Source organism: Ursus americanus, chromosome 10, assembly GCF_024610735.1.
Source record: "Ursus americanus isolate L20-20 chromosome 10, mUrsAme1.1.p, whole genome shotgun sequence".
NCBI classification, from domain to species: Eukaryota; Metazoa; Chordata; class Mammalia; order Carnivora; family Ursidae; genus Ursus; species Ursus americanus.
The window spans coordinates 38,226,273-38,249,828 of NC_142136.1; the positions used below are offsets into that span (position 1 = coordinate 38,226,273).

General features: G+C 35.0%; 1 protein-coding gene across 2 annotated transcripts in view; it reads left to right on the forward strand.

Annotated features, from left to right (window-relative positions):
- PCDH9 (protocadherin 9) overlaps positions 1–23,556 on the forward strand; it is an 869,893-nt gene that overhangs the window by 560,593 nt on the left and 285,744 nt on the right. Inside the window, exon 4 of one of the 2 annotated variants that reach the window (XM_087865103.1) lies at positions 8,637–8,838. In XM_087865103.1, coding sequence (XP_087721229.1) covers positions 8,637–8,838 — 202 coding nt within the window. The remainder of the gene's footprint in view (positions 1–8,636; positions 8,839–23,556) is intronic. The other variant, XM_087865104.1, reaches the window with a different exon arrangement.

A 23,556-nucleotide genomic window follows, 5' to 3' on the forward strand; every position in this document is an offset into this window, starting at 1 on the left:
TATGCTGATTTTGTAAATGTGATAAGGGTAACTTACTTTCTCACATGGATTTGTTTATACTTGAAAACTAAATTGGAAAGGACTCTTGCTGAGCCGTTTCTTCCCTATTTCTGTACATATAATTTATAGATGCAGAAATTCAGCTTGCAGATTCAGGAGCAGCTGCTCCTGTTTAATGTAGTCATTTTATATTTTGTATGCTCAGATAAAGTGCTGCATTCCTACTGGGCAACATTTAACTGTGAGAAATAGGTTGAGGTTGTTTCTGATAGCAGGAACTAAATAAGAATATAAGAAGCAAAATAACCAACAACGCTGATAATTCTTAATCCTCTCTACTTGCCTGGGACCCCAAAGGAAATTTAAGGGTGGGGTCATGTCACCAAGCCAAAGAGGAAAGTTGATTCAAACCCTTTTGATGTAGGGAGGAGATTCCTGTTTTATGTTTTTTCCTAATATTTAAATTCAAGCACCAAGTTTACACCCAAAAAGAGTACAAAGAATTTACTTTTATTCTTGAAGCTGTCAACTGTTTTTGCACATGAAGAGAAATGTGACCTACCTTTCTCACAAATCATACTGAGATCAAAAGGAAATAAAAATAAAATTATATTAAAAATTTCACCACATGTTATATTAATATGAGTCTTTCAGCCATAGGCGCTTCTAAGGGCTATTCAATGCACTTTATTTATAAAGCACAGAAAACATAGGTCCTTACTTTGAGGGTCATTTCATAATAAGATTACAAACTAAATAGGCTAAGTTGAAGTTAATGTGGGTTTCCCACGCACACTGGAACAAGTTTCCTCAACTAAATATATAGTTGAGTAATGAAGGTCAAACAAAAGTTGACAGATCTGTCCTGAAATGAAGCAGTGGCTTAGCTGCAGGTAACCAACTAGTTAATGAGCAATAGGTAGAGTATAGATGAACACTCACCATTTCCCCTGAAAATGCTACTCAACTTTATATGGTCAGTAATCATACACACCCTAGTCCTATCTATAGATAACATTGATATCAGTCAGAATAAAAAAGTCATTTTAAAGTTGCTGACACCTTTACATTCATCACCTATGGTCAGGGAATTTGTTATACATCTTTCTCAAACACCAGCCGAACCTACCCATTTGTCTCCAGATACTTGAAGATGTAAATATTGAAGGTAGGAAGAAGGAAAAGACTGACTGTTAGTGGATTGTTATTGTGTTTCATTTTGCTACTTTTAAAATAAGGCAGTAAACTTCTTGCTGGAGAGGCAGAGAACTTTTCCCACGGGAAATCACCTTTGGCAGATGGATCATGATACTTCATTTCTACTACATCCTCTTTAGAGTTCCTGGTTCAATTCTGGCTAAATCATCTTCATCCAGTAAATATGCATTATAAGCTCATAAAATGTCAAGTGTATATGTTCCTCAGAAAAACCTGATGAGTTTGATTTCATCAATTCTTATTTGAGGTTGTTAACATTTCTCTATCTATCTGGAGACGTAAAGGAATTGTTTAAGGATATGCAGAGTTAACAATGATTCTGTATTTGAGTCAGGAATAGCCTTCTCTAACAGTCTCAGTTACTCTTTTAGCCTTTTTATTTTTTATTTTCATGAATTGGCAATGAATTCCAATCCAAGGGTGACAACAGATCTAGGGATTATTTTGGCATAAATTCAGAAAGCACCCCCCTGCCTTCTCTTTTTTTCTCCCTTGGCTATTGTTAATTAGTGAAGGTCTCCCATTCATGCATTGGCCTTGCCTAAGTCTGCAGAGTTTGCAAGAATTAGAAGGAAATCACATTTTAAAAGCTGCTGGCCAAAAACATCATCAGAACTGATAGAAACTAGCTTAATGAAATTTTGACTTTTTGGGAAGTTGTGGGATATAGTTTTTGTCTTGTTCACCATCTGATTCTTAGCAGCCAGAATAGTGTCTAGCATATAGTGGGTGCTCAACAATTATTTATTAAACAGAAGGGTGAAAGAATGAGCAGTGCTTCCTGTTGAAAGTCAGAAAATGAGGGTTCTGGTTTCCACTGCAACCTACATAGACAAGTCACTTTACCTTATTTCCTCATCTGAAAAAAAAAAAAAGTAACATTAAAATGGATAGAAAATCTCTAAGTAATTTCCAGCTAGGATAAATAAAGTCTACATTAGTAGAACCATTTTGTCATATGTACTCCCAATAAACAGGAGAGGAGAATGACTCAATTTGCCAGTTACAAATCATAAAATGACTCATTATAAAATAATTCTGTACTCTAAACATTTCATTTATCACCAGTCAAAAAAGTTCCTTATGATTTTGTCCTTCAAAACTATTCCTTGTTTTTGATAATGGGCTCATTTTACTCATAATTACTAGTAATTTGCCTAAGCCATAAATCTAGAAATCTTTTCTTGACTTACCACTTTGGACCTCATCTCTCAAACATGAATGAGAAAGAACATGTGTGTATTATTATTAGTGTCCCTTAGTTGAGCCTACAAGTATTGAGCCATAGCAAATTAAACTTCTAATTACAGATCGCTTTTGGGGTCCCGTTTACCTTACTTTCTAATTTACCATGAGTCTCAATTCTGGATTTTATTAAGAGGATAAAAGTGCATTGATTTTAGATGACAAGAAACTGTTGAGGAACTTCCTGTTGAATTGAGTCAGTAGTTTTAGTTGAAAATGTGTTCTTTTGTCATTGTGTAGCGGACTCAAAATGAAGGGTGGATGATGGTCTGGTAAGGCTGAGGAGAAGACCTAGAGATAGTAATCAAGTTGTAGATTGATTGGGGGAACTTACATACAGGGAGTCCAGAGGCAGCAAACAGGAAGAAGCATCCCATGCTGAAGTCTGCATGCAGCAAGCCTTTATATTGTAGCTGCTAGCCTAGCAAGTATCTGTAGCCACTCCATCGTTGCAGGGCTAGAACATTCCAAGGACATTGAGGCCTGCCATCTGGACATTCTTTGTTACAAAACAGAAGCTCCAGGTTGTGACCCCAGCGGCCCCTGACCTCAAACCCTGAACATGTTTCTCTATATATTCTGCTTGATGGGAATATAAAGGGAGGACAGGATCTGTACATTTTCAAGATAGTGAGTAGTGGGGGCATGCAGGGTATGCTTTACTAACCAGCCATCCAGCATGTACCATACAGTCATTTAAAAATTCCTCTTCTCAGAGCTTGCAACCTAAGACTATCTTCATAACTGTTATTTTTTAAATCTCAATGAAAATATGTTCACTTAAAACTAGGAAAGGTCAAAATGTCTCCAATTAATATTATTAGAAATGTTTGTATTAAACTGCAGTTTCCAGTCTCCAGTTTTCCTTTAACCCTCTTTGGAATGATTTCCTTTGCTACTTTGAGAGGAGATAAATAGGAAAATATTATTTCAAGTAAACAAAAAGCATATATTCATTGGATTTAATGCTGAGGTAAAGCAAAAAAAGTTCACATGTGGAACTTTGGCACCATTTTTGTTTTTTACTTCATCGTAAGTAATTTCTGGCAGTTTGTGTTTGTGTGTGTATGTATACTGTTTAGGGATTAGAGGGATGAATGATAAATCAATATTTCTTAAATGTGGTTAAAAGAACTAAATCAGAGTTAGGACTATTTCCTTGAAAAAATATTAAAGGAATTCTGCACAAATGAAATCATATTTAAATAATTGCAAAGCACTTTTTTTCCTACAATATCCATGTATAATTTTAGAATAATTATTTTAAGTGTCAGTTATTAACTAGTAAATTTGTTTGTCTTGTAATAATGGGCTTAGTGTGCCAAATTCATGTTGTTATTTTGTGATTTGAGGAGAAGACAAGAATTTTTAACTGCAATGATTAAAAATCCTAGGGAGATAAAGTCAAGAATAGAAGTTAGAATAGCAGAGCATGGATAGTAGGATTGTTTGGCATTCCTTAGCTCAAGAGAAAGCCCACCTCCTATCTACTAGACTTTTTCTATTCCCTATGAAGGGGAATACATAAATATTAGGATGTGTTTTACTATTGCCAAGATAGTCCATACAAATTTTGATGTGGTCAAAATAATGAAATTTTAAAATACCATATTCTGTGACCAGACAATACCACTTTAAACAGTGTATCCATATTCAGATCTTAACTTATGCATATTCACACAAAAAACACATTAACAAATGTAATTCAGCTAAGTAAAATCTTTACTAACCTGATTTATACACTTAACTATAGATTATATTTTCAATATCAGTAAACATTATTAAAATGTTAAGTATTGTGATTTGTTCAATTGTATGATATATAATTTGTTAATTAAATACCAATTTCTATCTTTTTGATATTTTATGCAAAGACGCAATGAACTTGACCACCAAATCTTTGCACATAGGAATCCCTGGAGGTTAGTGGGACTGGGATTGTAGACTTGAATGTGAGTGTTTCATTGGTGAATAATATTCTGTACCAGTAAAAACACACAAAAGAAGCATTCAAGCAATGATTGAGATTTCTTAGGGGACTCAGAGTTCTTTTAGTGACTCTTGAAGAACAGCGCCCAATGCAGGAACATGTGTATCTTCCCTGAGCTTCTTGAATTTTCCCTCTCTTTCCTTTCTACTAACCTGCAAGAAAAAATATAGTAAAAGTGTTTGGCAATGTTTCTTAAATTAAACCAGCGTGCCATCTCCCGACTTGCAGCATCCTGAACCTATATTTGTATGCATGGCCTTTTATGCTTGTGTAGAGTACAGAATTTCTGATGAAAAGTTTTGCATGGTTAGAATTCATATCAGCAGCCCTGAGATAAAATAACATGAAGCAGCATTAGTAGTTACTGGTTCCCATCTCATTCCTTCTCAGGGCAGCCAGGGACCTCGAGCTAACTTGTTAGTGATAAATCAGATAAACAAATGTGACATTCAAACCGTTAACAAGACATAGCCAATAATAATAGTAATGTTTACCACGGGAGAAAACGGAATGGGTAAGACAGAGATTTTAGGAAAACAAAAGTACAGAGGCTTTGGAAAGTCTGAAGTAGTCTCATGATAACATATGTTGTCCAAATTCAGTCAGGCAGGGCTTGACTGTATTTATAACACAAATTGGGTATATTTCCATGGGGATAACCCAGAAGCAACATTCCCAGAGGCAGTAAGAAAGCTTATCCCTCTTTCTCTCTTCAAATATGCAAACAATTACAGGTTTCTTGAAAGGATAATGGGAAAACCTTCACTTTCTCAGAGGAGAAATCATGTATTCTAAACTGCCCATCTTCATCTGCTGCTTGCACCAAAACAGCTTCCCCTCAGAAAGGCTCTGAGCTGACATGATCTACAGGCACTTTGGGAGACATGCCAAGACTATGGGGTCCAGGCAGTTCCCTTACAAAAGAACAATATATGTATATATATTTTTTCCTGGTGTGAAGGAATCACATTTTTTTTAAAAGATTTTATTTATTTGAGAGAGAGTGAGAGTGAGTGAGATGACAGAGGGAGAGGGAGAAGCAGGCTCCCTGCTGAGCAGGGCCCTGAGATCATAACCCTGGCTAATGGCAGACACTTAAAGGACTGAGCCACCCAGGCGTCCCAGGACTCACATCCTTAAAACTAGCTAAACACTGATAGCCCTGGAGAATAAAAGAGAATGTGCAGCTGTAAATTTCAAGAATGATAACTACCTTGGGGGCGCCTGGGTGGCACAGCGGTTAAAGCGTCTGCCTTCGGCTCGGGGCGTGATCCCGGCGTTGCGGGATCGAGCCCCACATCAGGCTCCTCCGCTATGAGCCTGTTTCTTCCTCTCCCACTCCCCCTGCTTGTGTTCCCTCTCTCGCTGGCTGTCTCTCTCTCTCTGTCAAATAAATAAATAAAATCTTTAAAAAAAAAAGAATGATAACTACCTTTTATTGAGTACCTACTATGTGTCAAATATAATACATCAACAATGCTTCTTATTGTATCTGCTTGAGCCTTAACAACTCTTCTCTGGTGAAGGCACAATCTTCCCCATTTTACAAAGCCAGGAACTCATTCAAAGAGATAGTCGCTTGCCCTGGGCCAGTCTCTGCAGGGCAAGGGCTCCCAGCCGAGAGATCTGGTTCTGGCTGCCTCACCTGGTGTTCTTCTGCCACATCTGAACAAATCTGTTGAATCCTTGCTGACACCTGCAACTGCTGTTTCTTAACACTTCATGGATCCTCATTTTCCTGCATTTCAATTTCTTCAGATTCTTCCTTTATATGTACCTTGATATTTCAGACATTGTTGTACTTGCATCGGTCATTACAATGATAAAGATTGGTTTGCTTGATCAATTTGCTTCATACCATAATATCCGTGTTCCAATTCTTAGTCCATATGCCCCACTACCCCAGTCTCCCATTAGACTGATAAACTATGCACAGTTTTGCCACTTAAAACTTAAACATCTTTGAGTCAAATTAATTAGGAAATATTTCCACAAACCACCATAGTTTAAGCATCGTGCCACTCTAATTTACACTCTTACTGCAAACAAATTACATCAGTTTTCTATCTTTGCATATTCTCACTTACAAGGCGGTGAAGGAATATCGTAGTATAATATATGTGAGATGGAATCTAATTAGTTGTATTTGAAATAGTTTTGAAAAAAATATTTTTCTTATTCTCAGTGAAATCATAGTGCCAAGCTATGTAGCAGTAGCTGCTCAATAAATCCTAGTTCTAATGGCTGTTGTGTGAGAACTGCTGGGTTCAAGTGTTACTGGGGCTGCGGATTCATGTTTCTTAGGAGAAAAACATATACGGTAATTAAAGCAATATTAATTATGCTTAGCAGAATATCATAGATGCAGATTTTTCTTTTTTCTTCTGTCTACGGAATGTATAGTTCATAATGGCTTATGAGGCCTCTGGAAATGCTTTGTACAGACTGAAGAATAATTTGTCCCATTGTCTTTCTCTTGTATTTGACTTCCTTTTCACTCACCTGAGTTATAACTAAGAGGTATTCCTCCAGAGATAATACCGAAGTTACTTTAATCACTGAAACTACAGACTTTTTAGTAGGCCAGTCATTTTAAAAGCTATGTTTGACTGTCATGTATAGTGGGCAGCCTGGTCATTGACCTTAATGCTGTGCGTATCACAAAAGGATACGGATGATTTAAGGGCATATTGAAACAGAAGCAAAAAATACTTATATTACTGCTTTTCTCTAAAAGGTTAAATTCACATGAGAGAGGAAACACTGTAGTAAATAAAAATGGTAGCATTTTCCTTCCTGTTTCGAGGAGAAATACGATCCAGATATTCAAGTTTAGCTTGCATACTGTGGAGCACTCGCCTAGGCACGTTTCAAAATCGATTGATGGGGGAATGAGACAGTTGTGCATGAAGGTGAAGTGCGCTACAATAGACTCAATTAGCACCATTTATGATTATAGTTTATGTGATGTCGGCATCAGTTCATTAAAAATGTACTGAACTATCAAATCATTTCACACAGGTCATTGAACAGCAATAAAGTGGTATCAGCTCTTCCCCATTATGACTCTGAGCTGGATTTGAACCAGTGACTCATAGGAAATAGGCAATGTTCTATTGTTGTCTATAAAAATGCATTTATAGAGTGGCAGTATATCTATCTATAGCATTTTGTGTCTAACTGCATTCTTTTTTCCTTGGAATGGATACAATCTATAAATTGCCTCTCGGCAAAACACGCAAGTTTTAGGTATTTTAAAGTGATTATACATTACACATTTATATTTTATATACTTTATTATTTATATATTCGTAATTTTCTTAAATATGAGTAAAAGTGGTCACGTGTGACATGATATTGAAAGATCTTTTGACTGTTAAAGCAGAATGAAAATTAGGTGCACTCAGACATATAGCACAAATTTACTACTCTCATATAATTCCATAAGTCATAAATCTCTACCCCACACAGCTGTAAATATTCTCCTATCTCCTGGATTACATCAGCTAAAAGAACATTTACCAAGAGTACTAGGCAGCAATCTGTGCTGGAATGTACACTTTTGTTTTATTAAAACACTAAAATTTATTGAAGTACCCACATACATATTTTAGGTCACTTCTGATAGTGACATTGTACAAATAGATGCCAAAATAATATTCCAAACATCTTTCTATTGGGATGTTCTATAACCAATGGCTGGTAGTAATATCTGAGCCAGTGGGCAATAATGACTTCTTTGCAAAAACTACCTTAAAATCATTAAATAAACAAAATGCCTGTTCATTCAAAAGAAATGGAATGTCACATTATCTATGTATTTATTCAGATCTAGGGAACAAATATTTGCATATTTCTGCTTATTTCAATTTTTGTTTTTTTTAAACGCAGAATACTAGTATATTCTTCTTTGCTTTTCTTGCTATAATTTTCAACGGTTTCCCGTTAGTGTCTTTTTTGTTCTTCAATTAGAGAAGACCGAAATTCTTTCTTGTGTTTTGCAGGTTAGACATTATATAGTAAATAGCAAATGTTAAATTTCGTTCCTAGCTTTTTTCCAAGTTTTATTTGTTTTGCTTTTACATTGTATCACGTGTTGAAAGTTGTTTTGATTTTGTGTTCCGCCGCGCCCCTTTTATCTGGGAGGAGTGTTAATCGGAGTGTCCTGTGGTCTTCTTTGTAGTCGCAGCGCCGCGTTACGTTTCACCTCCCCGATGGCTCCCAGGAAAGCTGCAGTGACAGTGGTCTAGGAGACCACGAGCCGGTGGGTAGTGGCACCCTGATCTCACACCCTCTTCCTCTGGTTCAGCCACAGGACGAATTCTACGACCAGGCTTCTCCGGACAAGAGGACCGAAGCAGATGGCAACTCTGACCCCAACTCTGGTGAGTCCCCTTAAAAATTGTGACCGTTTGGAGTTCTGGTTTTCTGTTGTGTGCACTGGAGTTTTAACAGTGATTTCGGGGGAGCAAGTAAATGGACATTCGGTTGGTTTTTGCTGGCTTTCTTGTTGCCGTATTCAAAGCATATCAGGTCTACTCTGCTTGTTCAGTGGAATGATGTTTTCCAATGAAGACTCCGACAAAAAGAAAAAAAAAAAGATAAAATTGTTGATTAAAATAAGTACGGAGTTGGGTGATAATGATTTTGGGGTTTACTTTTTTGTCTGTGTCAATTTTGGATATGTTTTTAACTAATGTATTGAACAAGTGAAATGAGTGAGATGGAGTTAGCAAAAGTCTTTATTCTGTACAGATCCACACCCCACCTTAGAAATCATGGCCCATTCAAAGTGAGCCCTATGAGGGTACTTCTTTCTTTGCCTTTGGAGGAAATTTTGGGCAAGTACTGTATCTTTTTTGGTGATGCTATTATTTTTAATTTTTTTTAAATCACTGACTAGTTCACTTTTATTAAAATGTTAAAAGTCTAATTCAATAATTATGTCCAGTCCAGAGTAATGACCGTGATTTCTACTTGATTTAAATTAAAATTGTCTTCTAACTCATCTTGAATTGCATCAAACTGGTCGCCTACAGTGAGAAACGGGGATAGGGTGAGTTTTCTCTAATGTTTAAACTACGTCTCTTCTACTGCTGTTGACATTAATGTGCCTCTGGCAATTCTGTGGTTGCAGTAGAAGACCAAGAGGAGGTAAAAAGCACAGAAGGCTTTCTTACCTCATCCTGTTGTGAGAATCCAGAATTGGTGTTCTCTGACTTCTAGGATTTTAAACTGCCTCTTTGTTTCCAGGGCTGTAGTCAGGGATCTTTTGTACATAGTATCTGTCCCTCCTCTCCCTGACGCTGGCATCCATTTCTGCATGTTTCTCTGATAAATGTCTTTCTTCTCATTGGCATGCATAGTTACATTGACATCTTCTTTCTGCTGAGGTTTCTCCCTACTTCAGCCAATCTTTTAGGAAGACCTAAGTAATTTGCACACCAGTTCTGCTTCTTGATCTTTCTTTCAGGTTCTGTAGCTTCAGCTCAGAAAGAAAACATAAGTGCATCTTTTTACTTCACATATGTAGAAGGGATATGCAAAGAGGGACTTCTCATTACACAGCATTTGGGAGAGCTGGCCCACTATCCTCTTTAGATTGCTTGGTTTTGATTAGTCTAAGCACCATTGAATCTAAGTGATTCCACCGAATCATCCTTTCCTGGACTTGTGTGAAGAGGTCAGATAGTTAGGATAGCTTTCTCTAAAGTGATTTCCTGGTTTCCAACTTTCCCCTCTCCAATTTTAAAAAATCTCTTACTGTCATTAAGCTAAGAGTACCAAACTGGATTCTTGGCCTCCTTTTTGCATATGGCAATGGTTGGATTCTCTTATCTTTAGGCTTCAGTTAAAACTGAGACAGAAAGACTCCCATTTTAAGAAAATTGTTTTAGGTCTTCTCTATACAGTTCACCAAAGCTATTTTGTTGTTGTTATTGTTTGTTTGTTTGTTTGTTACAGAAGTAAAAGGAAAAAAGGGGGCAAAAAGTACACATAAGTATGGTTAACCTAAGTTACCATAGGCCAGAACTTTATCCAAAATGTGTAGCTACTCCCCCAATGCCTTCTTAGACCAGGGCAGTAACACTAAGTGAGCTGACAAATGGAAGAAGTTAGAAGAGATTCTAAAGCCAAAAAAAAAAAAAAAAAAAAAGAGGCCCTTTTAAGATAGCTTCAAGAGGTCCCCAGAGTTTTTACCCATCTAGTCACATGGAAAAAGAGACCCAAGGGATGACACACCCTTGCACACTCCACCGTTCAACCCAACACAGTGACTTCACCCAGGAGAATCATGGTCAATAAAATGTGTTAAACTGCTGCTTAGTGGAGACAGCATCCTTATTCATCATTAAGAAAGAAGGAAAATAGGCAGATAAGAAAAGGAGGTGCCGTGAGGGGTCCTGGAGGCCAACTATACTTTTGACATTTAACGGGACTTAAAATTTTAACCTCCTCTGTAAATGTCTAGAGCAGAATTAATTAGAATAGCCTAGAAATATTAAGAGATTCATAACTAAATGGTAATTCGTATTAGGATAGTATTATGATATATTATCTTAAAATTCCACAGTCGCATTTTTGTAATTACCTTTGAGGAATTTGTGAAGTGAGGTATAGCATAATTGAAGCAGTAATCTTCAATAGTAATAATCTTGCTGTTCAGATCTAGACTGTATCCTTTGTCTTCATTGGGGTTTTCTGTCTGTGGTGTGATAATTCTTGAAGAACCAAGATTTTATAGAAACCATGCTATATCCATATAAATCATGAATGTCAGTATTATCTGTAAAGTTATTAAGTATTAAATCTGTATAGATTCCTACTTTTTAAAATATTATGCTTCTCAATAAAAAATCTTTAAAGATTAGTAGTAATTCCATAGTAACTGTTTTCATTTTACTTTTTAAAGAGAAATTAATAAAAAGAGCATCTTATGGGGAGTTTTTGGAAACATTAGGCTTTAATATAGGGTCTTTCTTCTATACACACACACACACACACACACAGTGGCATTTATCTATAATATTCTTCTTTACTTCCAAATTTATACTTCTGGGTTATTGGCATCATAAATTTTATATTCTAGCAAATGCATGAATTTTGAACAAAAATTAGGAAAGTATGAATGTATTTACATGCAATCCCAAAAATAAAGTTTGCAAATTATGCTATAATTGATGGTTTTTGTAAATAATATTATGTAAAATCTACAGTAGTCTTTACTGTATCAGATGTGACTCATGCCAATAACTTAGATGTGCTGGACATACAACTTTCTTTTTTTCTTTCATTTAAAAGAAAAACTTGAATCCTCATTTCACTAGTGTGACAGAAATTTCACTTTTCTCCCCTCTCAAGTTTACATGGTCTACGTCATGCCAAAAAGAATTGAAATATTCTGATCCCTTGGTCATCTGCCCACTTACATGTCCAGTAAGATACCCCTTGCTTCATTGGGTCCACATGTGTCTCAAAGGATACTGCCCTCATCCCAGCCCTTCTGGCTCCTTCATAGCTACTGCCATTGCCTTCGTGCTACTGGTGGGCAAAGGAGCTTGTGCATGGCTGGCTCTGGACCGTGGTGCCTGGATGCATGGTGAGCTTATCACTCTAGGATCTTCCTCCTTCCCTGGACTCTGCCATGGAGTCTAACCTCAGGACTCTGTCATCCCAATCTGCTAGGTTACTCTGAGTTCTTCCCAACAAGCACCATGTAGAGTCTCTCCCCTCTATTCCTATTTCTTTCATCCTTTTCCTTCCCAGCAGGGCTGAGTAAATGTTTTTGTGTCTGGAGTTGGAGATCCCCACTGTATTTCTTGATAGTTTTCCACAAAGACACAATTCCTCCAACCGTTTTTTTTTTTTTTTTTTTTTTTTTTTTTTTTGCTCTAGTAGCAATTGAAAAAATAATCTGCGTGGTAGGTTAAGAACTTCGAAAAATAACAGAATGCCTTTTTACCATTCTCTACCCTGTCTCATCTTCACCTGTGCAATGAATCTAAAGCCAACACCTGTTTGAAAAGGCTGGGGTAGGTAAAGGAATATATACAAGCAGAAAAATATATATATACATATATATATTAATACTTCAAAATTATTTTCATAAATAACTGTGTAAAATAATATTTCTGTTTGTTGCTAAAATAATTACAGAGCATGCTTTTAATTATACAGTGAGTGGATATAAAAGTGATAAAAGAAATTATTCCTTTTTAATGAAGTAGTTTTGAAAAACTTACGATGAAGAACTTCAACCCATTAGTCATTGATTACCACATGAATTCCAGTTCTCACAGGAAATCCAAGATATACACTTGCTTAGTATATTAATTTATGAAATGAACTGGTGCCCTAGAAACTTCCAGTGGTGACCATTAAGTTTGTTTCTTTTTGCAGTATCATAAAATTTTTTTAAGACAGTTGTGGCTATATGAGAATATGTTGGGTTTTAAATGATATTAAGAATTACTTATTTTGTTAGCTGTGATAATGGTATTGTAGTTTTATTAAGAGAAAATCCTTTATTGGTGGTAGTGATGGATTGTGAAGAATTTATAGAAGAAACAATGTAATGTTTGGAATTTGTTTTAATGGTACTCCAGCAAAGTACTAATAATGATGATAATGGTGATGGTAATGATGGGAATAAATTAAACAATGAAATGTTAGTGGTTGTTGAGGTTGGTAATGGATGTATAGAGCCTTATTATACTGTTCTTCCTAATTTTTTTTATGTTTTAAAATTCTCAAAATGCAAAGTTTATTTTAAGTATGTTGCAGGAGACTGATATAAAACTCAGAATCAAGATATGAAATATCCAAGTTCTTCCTTTTTCCATTAATTGTTTTGAACCAAAGATATGGTTTATTATACAAAAGTATAGCCAGATGGTTGTGTATATAGCAAGCATATTTTATACATTGAAGTGTATTTCGAATGGTGAAATTGCAATTAAACAGATTTTCAGTAATTACATTTGTATTTGGAAGACTAAAATGTAAATTGGTATTTGCTTCCATTAAAGACCTTTTGAGTAAAATAAAGTCTTTGAAAAGTTCCCTTTAGAATGTAGCAATAAAATCATTAAGCAGAAACCTCAGCCCTTCTGTGTATGACACCCGGGGGGTTTAAGGACAGGGCATGACAAGTATCCTTTGGTAACCAAATAGATGGTGTTTCTATGTTCCAGGCACATCTGAGTCTTAGAGCATACTTAGTCAGCTACCCCACAAATAACACACATGCAAAATGTCTTGCACCAAAGTTTTGTCACCTTTTCCGCATATGGAGACTTAGGCTGTGTTCAAATAGAAGAGTAAATCATATTTCTTTAAGAAGTTAGCTCATTAATGTGATCATACACTCCACATATAATTCAATAAAATCATTACTTCCAGGAAGATACTAAGGGGATTTTCAGTAGAAGTTTGCTATTTTTAACAACTGTAACTAGACTGATGAAAGAATTTCACTAACTTAAAAGCAAACAAAAACAATTATGTGATCAGATCAGGAACAGCTTATTACCACTAATTCAGAATTTAGGCTTAATCTTGTCCCATTGAGGATCATGAATAGAGTTATTTTTATATCTGGCATTTCTTTTAAATGTCATTTTAAAGGATTTTCTGCTGTTTAATCATGTGCATAATTGCAGATTATATTTACTTTATTAAAGCCCTGTGTGTTCCTATGCTTCTGCCTCTACCTGGACTGTATGTGAATCAGTTGGTGAACTTCTCACTAAGGATAATTTTGATACCTGAGGATATCTGTGGGTAATATTTATTCAGGTCTACTTATAAGTCAGGAATGCTAGTAAATGTTTTAATATATTGTTTATGATTCCACATCAATATTACAAGTTAGATAGTATTATGAGTCAACTGAATTTCAGAAAATTTCAGTTATTTGTCTGAAACTACTTAATGGATAGCTGAGGCAGAATATGAACTTAAGAGTCCCTGACTCCACAGCTTATGCTCTTATGGTGCCTGGGTGGCCCAGTTGTTTAAGTGAATGACTCCTGATTTCCTCTCAGGTCACGATCTCATGGGTTGTGAGATCAAGCCCCACTTCAGGCTCTGTTCTGGGTGTGGAGGCTGCTTAAGATTCTCTCTCTCCCTCTGCCCCTCCCCCCCCCCAAAAATTGCTCCTTCTCAGGCTGTTGGAGAAAACTGTCTATGCTTCTGGGTGGACTTGAGGATCTGGTTCATATGGAAATGGGCTCACTTTTCAGCTCTCATAGCAGAGTTCTTGTCAACACTACTCTTATTTTTTAAGAGAAAATTTGAGAAATTGAATCTTAAGAAGATGAGTTGGTTGAATGGGCTGCTAGTAAGATGAACAACTTATGAAAGATCTGCTCCTGCATTTTGTTTGTTTGTTTGCTGGCCTTGGGTTACTGGCAATTTCATCCTACTTAGTAGAACCCTGCAGACCATACAGTATAAAATATTTTTATACAGAGGCATTAAAAGGGAAGGCTTTGTCTATAGTAACACAGTTTGTGAGTCAAAAATAAAATTCATATATGCCACCTCTTGCTTAGCGCTCTTTTCTGTGGAATAATTTTGCCTTTTCATGACCCTTATACCTTTTCTTCTTTTTTTTTCTTACACCTTTTCCTCAAAGAAAACCTATATGATTTTTTAATTAACAATTGTCTCTCCCATTATCAGTAAGGACTATTTGCTCACCTTTCTATTCTCTGTGCATGACAGCACCTGGCATAGAGTAGGCCAGTAATGTGTACTTGTGACTGAATAAATCAATATTTCAAAAACTTATGAAACACGATCAGACAAATTCATAGTGTTCTATCAAGATAAAAGTGAATGACCTAACAAAAGCTACAGAGAAGTACACCATGTTAACTATAGCTATCTTCAGTTTGGAACGTTGATTTCTCCTTTTAAATTATCTATATTTTCCACAATTTTAATAACGTATTCAAAATTATATTTTCATTTGGTGATGAGGTGATATAAATGGAAAACCCCTGATACAGAGCTGAGAAAAAAATTCATTTCTTAATATTATAATATTTACATTAAAATATTCTTCCTGTCAGTTGTACATGCTAAGAAATATTGAGAATTTAAAATATTTGGGCATGAGAGACAGACTGTCACTTTGGGAAGAAAAAAACCCAAGTTAATTAAATAAAAAAGACTTTAAAAAATTCAGAAAAAAATATGTAAATCCAAATTTCAGTCCTAAGAATTTGTGCTAATACTAACCTGCAGGAGAAAACAATCATTGACCATAGTATGTTTTGAGAATTAAACATGAATCTGATATTTTGGCACAGTATTGTATTAAATAATTTTATGAACTGTGTTTATAATTTTTCTAAGTAGCCTGGGTTGAGCTAATTATACAGACTCAAAGAAAATTGTTCAGAAGTTTTATATTGTCACCTGCTGTGTTTCATTTCCCCATGGGATTTTCATAATCAGTTCATGTGATCCTACAATAGTGGACCCTGAGTTAATGAATGTAGAGTTCCTTACAGAATAGTATAGAGAAAGAGAAATCAATCCTACTGTGATTTCAGTTTAAAGGGGGAAAAATGTGCCAAAAACCAGCAACTAAAAAAATAGTAATAATAATTTGATAACCATTTTTATCCTAGGAGACTTTAATTTTGTGCTTTATTAAATATATTTTTCTAAATCTAACTTCAAAACTTACCTATTGTTACCTGCTTTCACCTCAAAATCAGAGTAGGCAGAAAGTTTTCTGGAATAGAATCATCTAGGTTATAAACCAAATATATATCTGCCCATTTCCCCTTTGTCTACCTACCATCTGTGTTCTATTGCTAATTATAACACTTAGTGCCTTATAGCAGCCCACATTCGTAATCTCACAGTATCTCTAAGTCAAGAGTCTGAACATGGTTTGGCTATGTCCTCTGTGTAGGGTTTCAAAAGCCGGCAATCAAGATATTGGCCAAGTTACATTCTCATCTGCAGGCAAACCACGGAAGAATTTAGTAAGATTTTTCATACTGTTAGCAGAATTTATTTCCTTGCATTTGTAGGACTGAGCACCCCAGCATCTTTCTGGTTGTCAGCTGGAGATTGCTCTCAGCTCCTAGAGGCCACCCTCAGCTGCCAGCTACACATGCCTCTCAACATATCTACTTACTTCTTTAAAGCCAGTTAGAGAGACAGAGTCTCTAGAGTGAGTTTATAGCTGCATAATGTTTTATAGAACTTAACTTAATCACGGAAGTGACATTTTATCACCATTGCCATATTCTGTTGGTTAGAAGCCAGTCTCAGGTCCTGCCAACACTCAAGGGAAGGGGATACACATAGTTGTGAATACAGGAGGGGGGACCTCGAGGGGCCACCCTGAAGTATGTCTGCCACAATCTATATAAATCATCCTGATGTATCTTCATATTCAAAAGATTTTGCTTAAGATCCTTTATTCACTTGACTTTTCCGTGATTTGCTTATTTATTAATTTATCCATTCATTCTGTAAATACTCACGTAGAGGCTACTGTGGTGCCAAGTACTACGCTAGGTTCTAGGAAGAGACGTTAAAACCAAACTTCCTAAACTTACAAAAACTCTCTGTTACCAAACTGGGAGAGCAAGAGTTCTTAATCTAGAATTCCTTAGTCAGAGAAGGAGTAGAAGCCTATGAGTAGGTTTTTTGGAATCTATGAAGTTCCTGAAATTGTTTTGCAATTTTCTTTTCTATGAAGGGTATGCCATGAGCATTTTATAGAATGTAAGAAGATCAAAAAAAAAAAAAAGGGGGAAGAAAAAGGAAAAGAAACACTGATTTTTTTAGAAGATACTGGATACCAGTCACATTAGTGAGCTATAATAAATGCTAATGGTAAGTGTATAAATAAGTGGGTTTTAGCATAGACTGTCTTAAATAAGTAGTCAATAAAGATTCTTTTGATAAAAGTGATACTTTATTATTTTTTAACACTTCTTTTTAGGTACCTCGGACATTTTTTTTTTTTTAATCCCAGAAAGAGAGAGTGTGTGCACATGTGCAGGAGCAGGGAGGAGGGGCGGAGGGCAAGGGAGAGAGAATTTTAAGCAGACTCCATGCTAAGCATGGAGCTTGACATGGAGCTTGATCCCAGGACCCTGAGATCAAAACCAAGAGTTGGACGCTCAACCAGCTACACCACCCAGGTGCCCAGATAAAGTGATACTTTCAAGAAGTGACATTGGATGAATAGAAATTGTTTAGTGAAATGTTTGTGCATGGGTGTGTGTGTGCATATGTGCTAACACTCTCACCAGTTGGGGTTTCTTGGTGCTATGAAAGGTCATGGTGCTATGAAAGTGCATGCTTGGGCAAGCAATGAGTAGTTCATTATCTTCGGAGCACATGCAGATATGATTAGCTACACTACTTGGGCTTAGATTCCTAACCTCCAGAATGGGACTATTAATAATCTATAAAAATATGGCCATAAAAGTTATAGTTATTTGATATAGCTATTCACCTAGTACAGAACCTGAAGCATATTAGATACTCAATAAATGGTTGATATTAAATTATTCGAGTATGTGACAATAAATGAAACTGGATTGAGAAATAGGTTGGGACCAGATTTTGAATGATGGGAAGGATAGGATATAGCAGATAAGGAAAAAGAAAAACTTGAGGGGCCTTTCAAGATTTTAGTTTGTGAAACATTGGAGAATTATGCAATTCAATAAATTAGAAAATATAAAAGAAAAACTCAGATGAGGAATTAATAACTTTTCTTTAATTTTAAAGTTTGAGCTGCTGGATAAGATAATCTAAGAGGTAGGAATACAATTCTGCATTGGAAATTGGAAACTAACAAAATAGAAGATGAATGAAATTCTTTGAGCAAATATGATAATTACGAGAGAGAAGAAACCCAAAAAGAAATCATGACAAACCTTAACATTTAAGGCAGGCAAAGGTGAAGGTGGAGTGGAGTAAAAATATTTGAAAGCCTGGGGAGATTTGAGTCCTATACATAGTTAATGACTTTTTTGGGAAAGCAATGTGGGATGGTTATTAAAAACACAGACTGTGAAATCAAAATAACCTATGACCTAATTCACTGACCTTGGGGCCACAGGGCTATTGGCACTTAACATAGGCTCGGTTTACAGGTATCATTATATTTTATTGTTATTATTGTTATCAATAAATAGTGAAAAAGTGTAGAACAAACTAAACATGTATCTGATTATTTAACAAAGTTTCCTATCAAGTTTTAAAAATTACCACAGTGAATTTTGAAATGTAAAATTGTTACACATTTGAAGAAAGAAATAAAATTCTAAAAAAAAACACGTTAGTTTCAAATTCTAAAAACTTTATGCTTTAAATTCTTTTCATGTGACTTTTCATATTTATCATATCTGAGGGGTGATCTCAAAACATCACCATTTGCTAAAGACTGATAAAAATTATATAGTAAAGCGTATTTATGCTCCAATATCTCCATTGTTTTACTTTAAAATACTTACTTTCACTTTACTATCTTAAAGTATTTATTATTAATTACTCACAATACAGTTTCTGTTTTATTACCATTTTTTTAAAGGTACAATGAAATGACTTTTTAAAATATTATCTAATGTAGTTTAAAGATAGCTGTAAAACAGGCAGGGACACAAGCTTTCTCTGCTGGAAAGTTTTAGTTCTCATCAATTTAAAGTGTAACTTTAATTCCCCAAAATAATTAGCTTTGAGTACTCATTTATTATAAACACTTAAAAGGTTTTAGTGATATTCTCTTTCATTTGAGCTTTTTAAACCAGGTCACAAAGTGTTTAGTAGTATAATAGAAAAAAATCTGTAGTAACAATATGCCTCCTAGAGTAAAGTAAGGGTAATGTCAACTTTCATTGGTGTAGGGATGGAATCATATTTCCATAGCTGTATGCTGTCACGTGATTCATTCTTTAAGGATCCATAAAGAGAAATGGCAGTACTTAACCTTGGACATGTGTTATGCCTTAGAGGTGAAATAACTATTATTTGTATGTCAGTGTTTATAATATTTTGAGAGTGGTAGAATGATAGATACATAAGCAAATCAGTAGTCATATCTAAAAATAAGAAGCTTACTGATTTCAGTAACTCTTAGAAACATAAAATTAAGGTTTTTTTTAAAGCTCAAAATAAAACTATCTCACAGGAAAAGTTGGAAATAATTACTATAAAGGACATATACTCGTAAAATCAAACTAATATCTTATTTCATCTTATATATAAAAATAAAGAAATAAAGAAATTGTCCATGAAGTTTTAAAACAATTTGAAATTTTTGACAAAATGATAAATGTTTGTCTAAAATGTCCCCAGTTTACCTTAACACTGTTTGGTGCACATTTCTGCCAGTGAGATTATTCTGATTAGTGTGACTAACAAATACATAGATGCCCAAATTTTAATAACCCTAACCCTAAAGTAAGTTTGCCAAATAAAATATATGATGACCAGTTAAATTTGAATTTCATATAAACAATGACATTGTGGGGGGGGGGAAATCTATGTATGTCCCAACAATAGCAATATTGCAATGTACCTTGTAATATTTAGGACTTACATAGCCTAAAAATATTATTTATTATTACTATTATGATAACTGATATTAAAATTTAACTGTTTATTTTTTCTAAATCTGGTGACTTTATTGTAATGATGCGCTATTTTGGTAAAATGGCATTAAGTGAATTAGATCATATAATTCAAATATTATGAGGAAATCTATCCTTACTGTATATTTAATTTTAAATAAAATTCAGAGCAGTGATTAGTTGACCTTATATTAAAATTAGACATATAACCCTGCCCCATGTAAAAACATTATTTCTTTACTTAAAAAAAGCACATCAGTTTCTGGTATAGTTATTTCTGTGTCCAGAAAATATTTATATATCTACATTAGAAGTTCAGCTTGTGTTTACATTCAACACTATAAATGCATTGTTCAATCATTGAATGCTGATTTCCCTGTTGGTCTTTTACTGTTGCTGCAAACAGAATTTCTGGTTAAAGTTTTTAATTCATGTTTTTTTTTTTTAATTTTTGGTTTGATGTTTCTTTTGATATATCATATTTTAGGACTCTATGTTTTCATTGACTTTTACTTTTTTTTTTTTTTTTTTGCTTTCAGTATCTAATCTATAGATTTTAGGATCTTACCACTTCCAAGAGAGAACCTTTGTCAACATGGGAAGAAGCGGTGGAGAGAGAGGGAAAAGGGGAGAGACAGTGTTAAGTTTGTTTCTGAAATTTTAAGGCTTTGCTTACATATCCTAGAAAATATATCCATCTAAAAAACACAAAATACATTTTAAAGACCTCGAAAGAAAGACACTGAGAGGAAATGTGTGTACTGGTCAATTGCTGTGGAGCTAGACAGACTGAGCACAAACCAGGGCAGCCAAAAGACTTTGGCAGGTTACTCTGCCCCAGTGACATCTGTCACATGGGATGAGCGCCAGACGTCTTCCCTATAGACTTACTGTACAGATTGCAATGGGTTAACACATGTAACTCATTTAAAATAGTTCTAGCTCCATGGTAAGTTTTCAATTATGTTAGCTGTCAGTGTAAAAATTAAAGTTGAACTTAAACCGTTTTGTAAGCAAACTCTTTGGCTTCAACTCTTTCCTCACAGCTAATACACAAGGAAAGAAACATGAAACCCATCTTCCCTAAATTCCAATTTCTTTCTGACCAGTTGAGAAAAGATAGGTATTGTTTTTTTAGCATATCTTGAATCATCAATATAATGTCTTAGCTCCGCATTTTACTTTACTTGCATATATAGAAACTGTTGTGTTTAAAAATTGTGATTTAACACCAGTGTGAAATGTTACATAGATTAATAAAAGAGAGAAAGAGCTTTTGAATAATAAATAACATGGAGGGAATTTGGCATTTCTCTAAGATCAACCCAAGCACCTACAAATAGATTTAACTGATAAACACTTAGTTATATATGAGGAATATTAATGAAAATCTTATGATATTCCAAAATCCTTATCTTTACTTGAATTTTGGACCTTTACAGTTTTATTCCTAATTGGCCAGAAAACTCTTTATTTCTTTGCAATTAGTAATAACCTAACTCATATAGTCAGATCTGCAAACAGGCAATATACTGTACTTTGGGCAAATTTGCCATTTAATCTCTGCAAATCAACAGTGCAGTTAAAAATAACATAATAACAATTTTAATTTAAATGCTCATTGGATAGAAAGAATTAAACCATAAACTTCCTACAGTGCAGGCACTGGTTTCATTGATTTTTTTTCATGTTTTTGTGTTTTGATATGAACAGCTATTTTATCACTCCTCAGTATTCAGATGAAAAACTCTGTCACACTGGCATAAAATAAGAAAACTTGAACTGCTTTTTAAAATATTCCAAAGGAAAAAAAATTGCTTTAGTTAAGGAAGGGTGTACATTATGTTGTATTTTTTTAAGATGCTAAGCCCTCTTTGACAATTATGAAACTGTGTCTAAGGACCAAAAGTAGATGCAGGGGCCCCACGAACCAACACACGAGTCTTAGGGAAGGTGCCATCCTATCATAGGAAGAGTGGTGCCTCATTGGAATATTTTCTCAAGGCCTCTCTTTATTCTGGAAATATGTTTTTGAAAAGAAGTGAAAGAGGGTTCTTCATTCAGAAGAGAATGTTGAGTTCTGATTTAAGCTCCTTAAGAAATGGCTATAGAATATCTAACAGTAACTCTTTGGTAATCTCTCCTAAGTCAGAACTGTTGTGCAGTAGATTATGTTTTAAAATAAGAAGTTCAGGTATTTTGAGCCAGAAATACCAATACTCCACATGCAGTAAAGTCTTGACATAGCGACAAGCAGCAGAAGAGAGAAGAGAAATTGGCCTATAGTCTATCAATTTTACATGATGCTAGCACAGTCGGAAGGCTTTTTAGTGCTTTAGTTTGTTTGTTGTTCAAAAAAGGTTTCAAGTACGAAGGTATTTTATGATCTGCAGGGCCCTAGGAACATGTGCTTTGGCGTAAGGAAAATCGAGGTTGACAGCCGCCCTGTACTTTCTCGTGATGCTGTGAAGTCTCAGTGTCTCTGTCTCACTCTCTCTCTGTCCCCCTTTCTGTTTCTCAATCTTGTTCTCTCTCTGTTTATCTCTCTTGCTCTTTCAGTCTTGCTGTCTTGATCTCCCTCTCTTAAGATAATAATGTAACTATTAAAGTATTAGAAATAATTTAAGCAAAGTGTCCTGAATAAGGTCTGGCAGATGTAATAAGAGCTCAAAACTGTCAGTAATATTGTTATTAAATGAGAAATGCTCTCTCTCTTCACACATAGTCCTAACAATATGATGTTTCTAATCAACTTGAGTTAACAAACTGAAGAGATAATTTGAGTGAATAAATGAGGAAAAACCTGTAGGGTATTTCCATGAATCATGTGCTATGTGCCAGCATTTTTATGAACACAGGGAACTGTATTTTGACTGTTCAGACAGCATTTTTATCTATTTCATAGTTTTCAAAAAGAATTATTTTTAATGATTTTTTTTCAAATATAAAATCAGAGGAAAGGCAAGATGCATAATTTTGATAGCTTAGGAGGTTACTGAATATTTTAAAATTCTCAAACGGTCAACTATTCACGATAATCTGCCAAATGTATATGGAAAGTATAAATTTTCATAAAGAGGTTTGTTTTTTTTTTTTTAAGATTTTATTTATTTGTTTGACAGAAAGAGAGAGACAGCCAGTAAGGGAGGGAACACAAGCAGGGGGAGTGGGAGAGGAAGAAGCAGGCTCCCAGTGGAGAAGCCCGACATGGGGCTCAATCCCAGAACACTGGGATCACGCTCTGAGCCGAAGGCAGACGCTTAACGACTGAGCCACCCAGGCGCCCCCATAAAAGTTTTTAAAACTGAAAATCCACTCTGTCTTCTGTTACACTTACCTTCACAAAATAAAAATACATAAATTATCGATTTAGATTACACTAATAGATACTTGAATTAGTAATAATAACCTGTAGTGAAATAAAATTACTGTAGAAGAGATAAGGACAAAATAAAACTTGCTTTTATGATGTATATTTTTATGTAA